At 52.0% G+C, this 10568-nt stretch overlaps 1 protein-coding gene across 2 annotated transcripts in view; it reads right to left on the bottom strand.

The window, feature by feature from the left end:
- Positions 1 to 974: 974 nt before the first annotated feature.
- The window catches only part of LOC116969679 (neutral alpha-glucosidase AB-like), a 31617-nt gene continuing 22023 nt past the window's right edge, over positions 975 to 10568 (bottom strand). For both annotated transcript variants that reach the window (XM_033016472.1, XM_033016471.1), the window contains 8 exons: positions 10126 to 10216; positions 9707 to 9806; positions 8916 to 9012; positions 7286 to 7466; positions 5521 to 5674; positions 3072 to 3307; positions 2419 to 2545; positions 975 to 1132 (listed from right to left, as the gene is read on the bottom strand). In XM_033016472.1, coding sequence (XP_032872363.1) covers positions 990 to 1132; positions 2419 to 2545; positions 3072 to 3307; positions 5521 to 5674; positions 7286 to 7466; positions 8916 to 9012; positions 9707 to 9806; positions 10126 to 10216 — 1129 coding nt within the window. In that variant the 3' untranslated portion in view covers positions 975 to 989. The remainder of the gene's footprint in view (positions 1133 to 2418; positions 2546 to 3071; positions 3308 to 5520; positions 5675 to 7285; positions 7467 to 8915; positions 9013 to 9706; positions 9807 to 10125; positions 10217 to 10568) is intronic.

The following is a 10568-nucleotide window of genomic DNA, read 5'->3' as shown; positions in this document are numbered from 1 at the left end:
AGAGGTGGGCTTTACACAGCCACGCGTAACATACACGCAGGCTGCTGTTCATAGGCTACAGCTCAGCGGCAAACACCATCACCCCCTACATACCCCTCACCAAGCTAAGGGACAGACACACACACAGTGCTGGAGTAACTCAGCGGGTCAGGCAGCATCTGTGGAGAACATGGATAGGTGATGTTTCACAGAGTGCTGGAATAACTCAGCGGGTCAGGCAGCATCTGTGGAGAACATGGATAGATAGGTGATGTTTCACAGAGTGCTGGAGTAACTCAGCGGGTCAGGCAGCATCTGTGGAGAACATGGATAGGTGACGTTTCACAGAGTGCTGGAGTAACTCAGCGGGTCAGGCAGCATCTGTGGAGAACATGGATAGGTGACGTTTCACAGAGTGCTGGAGTAACTCAGCGGGTCAGGCAGCATCTGTGGAGAACATGGATAGGTGACGTTTCTAGTCGGGACCCTTCTTCAGACTTTGATGGGAGTCTGAAGAAGGGTTTCGACCCAAAACATCACATATCCATGTTCTCCACAGATGCTGCCTGAAACATCACCTATCATTTTTCACCAGAGATGCTACCTGACCCCCTGAGTTACTCCAGCATTTGTGTCTATCTTTGATATAAACCAGCACTTGCAGTTCTTGTGTAGGAAGGAACTGCAGATGCTGGTTTACACCAAAGGTAGACACAAAATGGTGGAGTAACTCAGCGGGTCAGGCAGCATCTCTGGAGAGAAGGAATAGGTGGTTTTGGGTCGAGACGGTCTGAAGAAGGGTCTCGACCAGAAACATCATGTATCTATGTTCTCCAGAGATGCTGCCTGACCCGCTGAGTTACTCCAGCATTTTGTGTCCATCTGTGGTGGGCCGATAGGCCTGCTTTCAAGATGTATCTCCGAGCTAAACTAAAGAGGACATTGCCCCCCCCCCCCCCCACCCCCCCACCGACGGTGACCAAGTCGAGGTGACCTGGTCAAGTGGCGATTCACGGCAACACCCGTCCCATACCACACGCGCGTACTCCACACACGGTGAGCGGCAGACTGACCTCGTACTGATCGTAGGCGAACATGCTGGCCCACCATGAGCGCATCTCGGGGTTGGTGAAGTCAGGGTAACCAGCGGAGCCTAGGACAAGCGGACAGACGGACGGTAAGCGCTCAGAACATCAAACCGGTCGCTATGACCCTCACGGTCCTGTGGTGCAGCGGGTAGAGCTGCTGCCTCACAGCGCCAGAGACCCGTGTTCCATCCTGACCTGACCAGGCCCTTCGGCCCATCAAGTCCACGCCGACCAGCGATCGCCCGTTCACACACTAGTTTAGTTTAGAGATACAGCGCGGAAACAGGCCCTTCGGCCCACCGAGTCCGCGCCCACCAGCGACCCCCGCACACTTACACTATCTCACACACACACACACACACACAGGATAACGTACAATTACAGCAAGACAATTAACCTACAAACCCGCACGTCTTTGGAGTGTGGGAGGCAACCGAAGATTTCGGAGAAAACCCACGCAGGTCACGGGGAGAACGTGCAAACTCCGTACAGACAGCACCCAGAGTTGGGATCAAACCCGGGTCTCCGGCGCTGTGAGGGAGCAACTCTACCGCTGCGCCACCGTGCCGCCCGTCCAGGTGCTGTCTGTACGGAGTTTGCACGTTCTCCCTGTGACCACGTGGGTTTTCACCGGGTGCTCCAGTTTCCTCCCATACTCATATAACCATATAACAATTACAGCACGGAAACAGGCCATCTCGACCCTTCTAGTCCGTGCCGAACACGTATTCTCCCTTAGTCCCATATACCTGCGCTCAGACCATAACCCTCCATTCCTTTCCCGTCCATATAACTATCCAATTTATTTTTAAATGATAAAATCGAACCTGCCTCCACCACCTTCCCTGGAAGCTCATTCCACACAGCCACCACTCTCTGAGTAAAGAAGTTCCCCCTCATGTTACCCCTAAACTTCTGTCCCTTAATTCTCAAGTCATGTCCCCTTGTTTGAATCTTCCCTACTCTCAGTGGGAAAAGCTTGTCCACGTCAACTCTGTCTATCCCTCTCATCATTTTAAAGACCTCTATCAAGTCCCCCCTTAACCTTCTGCGCTCCAAAGAATAAAGACCTAACTTGTTCAACCTTTCTCTGTAACTTAGTTGCTGAAACCCAGGCAACATTCTAGTAAATCTCCTCTGTACTCTCTCTATTTTGTTGACATCCTTCCTATAATTAGGCGACCAAAGACGTGCGGGTTTGTAAGTCAAATGGCCGTCTGTAAATTGCCCCTAGTGCGTGTGTAGGATAGTACTAGCGTACGGGGCGATCGCTGGTCGGCGCGGACTCGGTGGGCCGAAGGGCCTGTTTCCGTGCTGTATCTGTAACGCTGGTGAGGACGGGCCTCATTACCTGGCCAACACCAGCCCTCGTAATCACTGCCGTCTTTGGTCTTGACGTAGAGGTTTTTAGACTGCAGGGCTGTGTGGATCTTGTAACCACTGTCGATTTTGATGTGTGGGTCGACGATGCTGACCATCTGTGGGGGGGGGGGAAGGAGGAGAACGGTCAACGCGCTAGCATTCGCCGAGCTCGCAGAACGTTGCCGGGATCAGGAGCAGCTTGTCCCGACGCTCCGACCGAACGCAGCCACTCACCAGCGGCACCGACCCGTGCCGTCACCGACCAGACCAGAGGCACGACCAGGGTCACGGTTTAAGAATAAAGGGCCTGTCCCACTCAGGCGACTCTTTAGGCGACTGCCAGGGACTAATTTTAATGGAATTCACCTCCGATAACAAAAATTGTCGCCACTATTGTCGGAAACTTTTTCATCATGTTGAAAACTTTGCGGCAGTCAGTCGCCCAAATGGGACAGGCCCATTAGGGGTCGGCCATTTAGGACTGAGATGAGGAAAAACGTTTCCACCCAGAGAGTTGTGCATCTGTGGGATTCTCTGCCACAGAAGGCAGTGGAGGCCGATTCACTGGATGTTTTCAAGAGATTTGCAACCCACCCCCCCACTTAATCCTCCAGCCCACCACCCCGCGCTTTTCCCCGGTACCTTGCGCTTCTTGGAGGCCAGGTTCTGCAGCATGTCCCTGGGGTTGGGGAACTTGTTGGGATCCCAGGTGAAGTATCTCTTGCCGTCGGTGTGCTCGATGTCCAGCCAGATGACGTCGTAGGGGATGTCGTGCTGGTCGAAGCCGTCGTCCACCGCCTGCACGTCGCTCTCATCGTTGTAGTTCCAGCGCGACTGGTGGTAGGCGATGGCGAAGAGCGGCGGCAGGGCCTGCGTGCCTGGGGATAGCGATGGCGACACGCGGTTATGGTTAACACGGTCACCAAGGCGCAGTGGAACGCTTCGTCTAGCCACTGTAGCAGACTGTACATACAATGGCCACGCAATGCTGGGGCAACTCAGCCGGACGGGCAGCATCTCCGGAGAGAAGGAATGGGTGACGTCTCGGGTCGAGACCCTTCTTCAGGCCCAGAGATGCTGCCCGTCCCGCCGAGTTACGCCAGCATCTGCGGTTCCTTCTAACACATGAGGTGCTACATCTTGGCAGGACAAATCAAAATAGGACGTACATGGTAAATGGTAGGGAATTGAGGAATGCAGTTGAACAGAGGGATCTGGGAATAACTGTGCATAGTTCCCTGAAGGTGGAATCTCATGTAGATAGGGTGGTAAAGAAAGCTTTTGGTATTCTAGCCTTTATAAATCAGAGCATTGAGTTTAGAAGTTGGGATGTAATGTTAAAATTGTACAAGGCATTGGTGAGGCCAATCCTGGAGTATGGTGTACAATTCTGGTCGCCCAATTATAGGAAGGATGTCACAAAATAGAGAGAGTACAGAGGAGATTTACTAGAATGTTGCCTGGGTTTCAGCAACTAAGTTACAGAGAAAGGTTGAACAAGTTAGGTCTTTATTCTTTGGAGCGCAGAAGGTTAAGGTGGGGACTTGATAGAGGTCTTTAAAATGATGAGAGGGATAGACAGAGTTGACGTGGATAAGCTTTTCCCACTGAGAGTAGGGAAGATTCAAACAAGAGGACATGACTTGAGAATTAAGGGACAGAAGTTTAGGGGGAACATGAGGGGGAACTTCTTTACTCAGAGAGTGGTAGCTGTGTGGAATGAGCTTCCAGTGGAAAGTGGTGGAGGCAGGTTCGATTTTATCATTTAAAATTAAATTGGATAGTTATATGGACGGGAAAGGAATGGAGGGTTATGGTCTGAGTGCAGGTAGATGGGACTAGGGGAGAATAAGTGTTCAGCACGGACTAGAAGGGCCGAGATGGCCTGTTTCTGTGCTGTCATTGTTATATGGTTATTAGCCGTTCAAGTCAAACTCAAGCACAGAGGGGAAGATACAGAGTGGCCACTTTGCTGCCACAGTTGTAAGTTATCCGACTCCTGACACACACACGGAGTCAATTAACCCTCAAACCCCAAAGTCTTTGGATATTGATCCAAAGATTTAATAGGAATCTGCGGGGTAACTTTTTTAATTTTTTTAACATTTTATTTATTAGAAGAAGTGTACATTACAATAATATAAGCCAAAGATAAAATAATACATTTCTTGTTTCACTTCATTTTTTACGCTTTAAAAAGAAAAAAAGGAAAGAGAGATAGGATAGAGAGTGTGTGAAAAAGTCCCATAGCCGCGAAGAGTTAGAAAAATAAGTTAAGAAGTAAGCCAGAGAAAAGAAAAAAGAGAAAATAATAATAATAATAATAATACATTTTATTTGTGGGTGCCTTTCAAAAGTCTCAAGGACACCTTACAGAATTTAACAAGAGTAAAAAACATATAATCGGAGTAAAATAAATAATAAAGACATCACCAATACACAAATTAAAGACAGAATTCGATCCAAAGACAAAAAAAAAATCAAAAACACAATGTGAAGAATGAAACAGAAGCTATGTGAAAAGTAGAAAACAGAGCTGGAAGGGATATACCAACTTCGTATTTTTCCTCCCTCCCCCTCACCAGGTCCGGAAACCGTTCCTTTTCAGAGTTCTGTTGCAACTTATACTTGTAGTAAGTCGATAAATGCAGACCGAGTCTTTTGGAAGTGGTCTGATTTGCCTGCTAGGAGTCGCCTCATATCTTCCAGGGGTAACTTTTTTATAACACACAAGTGGGGGTATGGTACGTGCTGCCAAAGGAGGTAGTTGAGGCAGGGACTATCACAATGAAACAACAAATTTGGACAGGCACATGGATAGGATAGGTTTAGAGGGATATAGGACTAACGGCAGTAGGTGGGACTAGTGTAGATGGAGCATGTGGAACAGTTGGGCCCAGTTTCCGTGCTGTAAGGCTCTCTATCATGGCCCAGCATGGAGGAGTTGGGCCGAAGGGTCTGTGTCCACACTGTAAGGCTCTATCTTGGCCAGCATGGACGGATTGGGCCGAAGGGCCCAGTTTCCACACTCTGTGACTCTGTGGGCCCCCCCCCCCCCACGACGTTGGCTGACTTGTTGCCGCTGCCTTACCTGTGAGCGAGGTGTACTGCTTGAAGACGTCAAAGGGAGAGGGTCCGAGCATCACGAACACGTCGATGATCCCGCTCTCGGACATCCACCGCACGTCCGTCTGGGGGATCTCGTTCGCCCCCTGCACGTAATCCAGCATCTTCCCGAACAAGGTCTGCAAGGGCGATGGCTCTGGTTAATAGACGGCAACCAGGGAACAATAACCCAAGGCCCAGCGCCAAAACGTGGCCACACCTGTGTACTGCCCAGGTGAGCTCTCCCCAGGTGAGCTCTGCCCAGGTGAGCTCTGCCCAGGTAAGCTCTGCCCAGGTGAGCAATGCCAAGGTGAGCAATGCCCAGGTGAGCTCTGCCCAGGTGATCACTGCCCAGGTGATCACTGCCCAGGTGAGCTCTGCCCAGGTGATCACTGCCCAGGTGAGCTCTGCCCAGGTGAGCTCTGCCCAGGTGATCACTGCCCAGGTGAGTCTGTCCAGGTGAGCTCTGTCCAGGTGATCACTGCCCAGGTGAGCTCTGCCCAGGTGAGCAATGCCCAGGTGAGCTCTGCCCAGGTGATCACTGCCCAGGTGATCACTGCCCAGGTGAGCTCTGCCCAGGTGATCACTGCCCAGGTGATCACTGCCCAGGTGAGCTCTGCCCAGGTGAGCTCTGCCCAGGTGAGCTCTGCTCCATGATTTTACCGAAGACAGACACAAAATGCTGGAGTAACTCAGCGGCAACACTGGAGAGAAGGAGTGGGTGACGTTTCAAGGGTCTGCCAGTCTGACGAAGGGTCTCGACCCGAAACGTCACCCATTCCTTCTCTCCAGAGACGCTGCCTGTCCCGCCAAGTTACTCCAGCATTTTATGTCCACCTGGGGCGGGAGATTGCAACATTCACGTGGCCCGCCCTGGGTCGATGAATGCAATCCACCTGGCGTGCACAATCAAATAAGATCAAATAGAACAAGTTGTCCCACAACATTAGGATGTGCACGCCACACGCAAGAATTAGATGTCTACCTTTGGTTTAAACCAGCACCTGCAGTTCTTTCCTACACAGTTAGATAGTGGTTGAGGACTGCTCTCTGGTTGTGGTAGAATGATTCTGTTAGAAACGTAGAAACATAGAAAATAGGTGCAGGAGGAGGCCATTCGGCCCTTCGAGCCAGCACCGCCATTCATTGCGATCATGGCTGATCATCCCCAATCAATAACCCGTGCCTGCCTTCTCCCCATATCCCTTGACTCCACTCGCCCCTAGAGCTCTATCTAACTCTCTCTTAAATCCATCCAGTGACTTGGCCTCCACTGCCCTCTGTGGCAGGGAATTCCACAAATTCACACAACTCTCTGGGTGAAAATTTTTTTCTCACCTCAGTCTTAAATGGCCTCCCCTTTATTCTAAGACGGTGAGTGGCCCCTGGTTCTGGACTCGCCCAACATTGGGAACATTTTTCCTGCATCTAGCTTGTCCAGTCCTTTTATAATTTTATGTTTCTATAACTATTATTCTATAATTGCATTTCGTTGTCTCTGTACTGTACACTGACAATGACAATTAAAGTTGAATCTGAATCTGAATAATTAGATGTTTATACATTTCTATATGTTGCCTGATCCCATCGTCCGCAAGGCTGTAGATTCCCCTCAGGCCCATGCGGACCCTGCCCCAACACCCCCCTGGGCCCTGCCCCGGCTCCCTGCCCCAACACCCCCCTGGGCCCTGCCCCGGCTCCACGCGGGTCCCTTGCCCCGTTACAAGCCCAGTACAGCGGGCAGCACCCACCTTGCCGGCGGTGTTGGAGCTGATGTCGATCCAGGTCTCGGCAGCGTTGAGCCAGAACATCCCCAGTGTGCGGCGGGCGTTGTGGGCCAGCATCACCGGCACCGAGCCGTACAGCGCCATGGGGTTGGCAATCTCGTACTGGAACACATCCAGGTTGTACAAGCGGTACGGGTCACCCCCCCTGTAGGGACACGACAACACCGCGTTACAGTCTCACCTCACACACACATGCTCACACACACACACACACACATGCTCACGCTCACACACACCCACACATGCTCACACACACACATGCTCATGCTCACGCTCACACTCACACACACACACACACACCCTGTAGGGACAGGACAACACCGGGTCAGTCTCACACGTACACACGCTCACACTTACCCCTCTGTAGGAACAGGACACGGGGTCACAGTCTCACCTCACACTCGCTCACACACATGTTCACACGCACACACGCTCCCACTGCAGGAACAAGACAACACTGGGTTAGTCTCACCTCACACTCGCTCACACGCACGCACGCTCACTCACACGTGCACACTCACACACACCCCCACTGCAGGAACAGGACAACACTGGGTTAGTCTCACTCACACGCACCCGCTCACACACACACACACACACACACACACACACACACACGCTCATGTTCACTCGCGCTCACACCCCCCCAATTTACAGGGAGCCGAGTAACCCTGCAACCCCCACGTGTGAGGGAAGGCGACGAGAGGGAGACACAGACACACACAGACAATGACTGTAGGCGGCACGGTGGCGCAGCAGGTAGAGCTGCTGCCTCACAGCACCAGAGACCCGGGTTCCATCCCGACTACGGGTGCTGTCTGTACGGGGTTTGTACGTTCTCCCCGTGACCTGCGTGGGTTTCCTCCGGGAGCTCCAGGTTACCTCCCAAAGGCGGCAGTTTGTAGGTTAATTGGCTTCGGTTAAAAAAAACGTTATTGTCCCTAGCTTGTAGGATAGTGCTAGTGTACGCGGGGATCGCTGGTCAGGGCGGACTCAGTGGGCTGAAGGGCCTGACTGTATCTCTAAACTCTAGTCTAATTTTAGCTACAATTCCCACTCCTAGACCATCCCATATCTTTAGATGTATGGTAGGGTTTAATTTCTACTGAGGGTGGCATCCGTTTACAAGGGAGGCTGTGGCTTATAAATTCATTAGTGTTCATAAGCTCCGAAATGATAGGAGCAGAATTAGGCCATTCGGCCCATCAAGTCTACTCCACCATTCAATCATGGCTGATCACCTCTCCCTCCTAACCCCATTCTCCTGCCTTCTCCCCGTAACCCCTGACACCCGTACTTTTTAGTTTAGTTTAGTTTAGTATAGAGATACAGCGCGGAAACAGGCCCTTCGGCCCATCGAGTCTGTGCTGAGCAGTTATCCCCGCACATTAACACAATTTCACATTTATACCAAGCCCTTTGACCTACAAACCCGCACGTCTTTGGAGCGTGGGAGGAAACCAGAGCACCCGGAGAAAACCCACGCAGGTCACTGGGAGAACGTGCAAACTCCGTACAGACAGCACCTGTAGCTGGGATCGAACCCGGGTCTCTGGCGCCGTGAGGCGGCAAACTCTGCCACTGCCGAACTTACTCTGTGGTTTTGAGCTTCAGGCTGTCGGCGTGCTCGGGGATGCCGTACACATGCTCAAAGCCGGGCAGGGAGAAGTCCAGGCCAACCGACGATGGACCTGTGGAGCAATAGGCAATAGACAATAGGTGCAGCAGTAGAGGCCATTCGGCCCTTTGAGCCAGCACCGCCATTCAATATGATCATGGCTGATCGCGTTGAATTCATAGGCCATTCGGCACGTCAAGTCTGCCCCGCCATTTAATCACAGCTGGTCTATCTCCACCCCCCCTCCTAACCCCATTCTCCTGCCTTCTCCCCGTAACCCCTGACACCCGCACTAATCGAGAATCTATCTATCTCCGCATTAAAAATATCCACTGACTTGTGGCCTCCACAGCCGTCTGTGGCAAAGAATTCCACAGATTCACCACCCTGATGTGTGCGTGCATGTGCGCGTATGTGTGTGTACGTGTGTGTGTGTGTGTGTGTGTGTGTGTGTACGTGTGTGTGTACGTGTGTGTGTACGTGTGTGTGTGTGTACGTGTGTGTGTGTGTGTGTACGTGTGCGTGAGTGCGCGTGTGTGGAACAACGGAGGACCTGTTGCGGGACACTTTGTAACTGTATCCGTGCCCTTTATGTGGTGACTGTTTGCATACCGTGGGTATGTGAAACAACGAGCATCGCTGCGACTTGTCACGTGTAACAATAAAGTATCGTTCGTTCAGGGGGTGGGGGGGGGGGGGAAGGAAGTCCTTGCATCAAATCACTCGCCACACGGTGTCCAGTCAAGCCATGCAGACTGAAGCGTTACCGTAGGGTTTGGAGTCTGCGTGAGATTTAAAGGTCTCATCCCACATTCCAGCCTCGTCCTCCACCTCCTCGCTCTCCTTCTGTCCGTCCGTGTCTTCCGGCTGTGGGAAGGCGACGAGAGTCAGGCACTTTAACCACACGTCACTCCTTCCTTGCCCCTCACACCCTTTCCCACGAGGACATCCCTCTTTGCCGCTCCGTTCTGTCGTGTGTCCCCCCCCCCCCCCCACCAAATGATCACCTCGACTAGACTTTCAGTAGACAGGGAGGCACGGTGGTGCAGCGGTAGAGTTGCTGCCTCACAGCGCCAGTGTCACGACATAAACCCCACCTTGAATGTCCACCTCTGGTCTATATCTATTCCATGTGGTCCCAAGGGCCAGGCACATGGCTACAACTGCCCCACCGGCTCAGACTGACCTTCTCCAGCGAGTCCGCTCCTCCATCTCCATCTCCGGGCTCCTGCTCCGTCTTCACCTCCTCGCTTTCCGCACTCTCGTCCTTCTTCTCACTGGAAGACGGAAGAGTGAAACTGTACCATTCCGTCTAAATTCTCGCGCCCGCTCGATCGAGGCAGCTGTTGTGGTGGAAGGGCCGAATGGCCTACACCTGCACCTATTGTCCATTGTCGTGGCAATACTCTCAGCTACAGGACAGAAACACACCCTTTGCCTCAACTGATAGAAACATAGCCAATAGGTGCAGGAGGAGGACATTCAGCCCTTCGAGCCTGCACCGCCATTCAATATGATCATGGCTGATCATCCAACTCAGTATCCCGTACCTGCCTTCTCTCCATACCCCCTGATCCCTTTAGCCACAAGGGCCACATCTGACTCCCTCTTAAATATAGCCAATGAACT

The sequence above is a fragment of the Amblyraja radiata genome, unplaced genomic scaffold (assembly GCF_010909765.2).
Source record: "Amblyraja radiata isolate CabotCenter1 unplaced genomic scaffold, sAmbRad1.1.pri scaffold_1008_ctg1, whole genome shotgun sequence".
Lineage (NCBI taxonomy): Eukaryota > Metazoa > Chordata > Chondrichthyes > Rajiformes > Rajidae > Amblyraja > Amblyraja radiata.
This window is presented reverse-complemented; position numbering and strand designations above follow the sequence as displayed.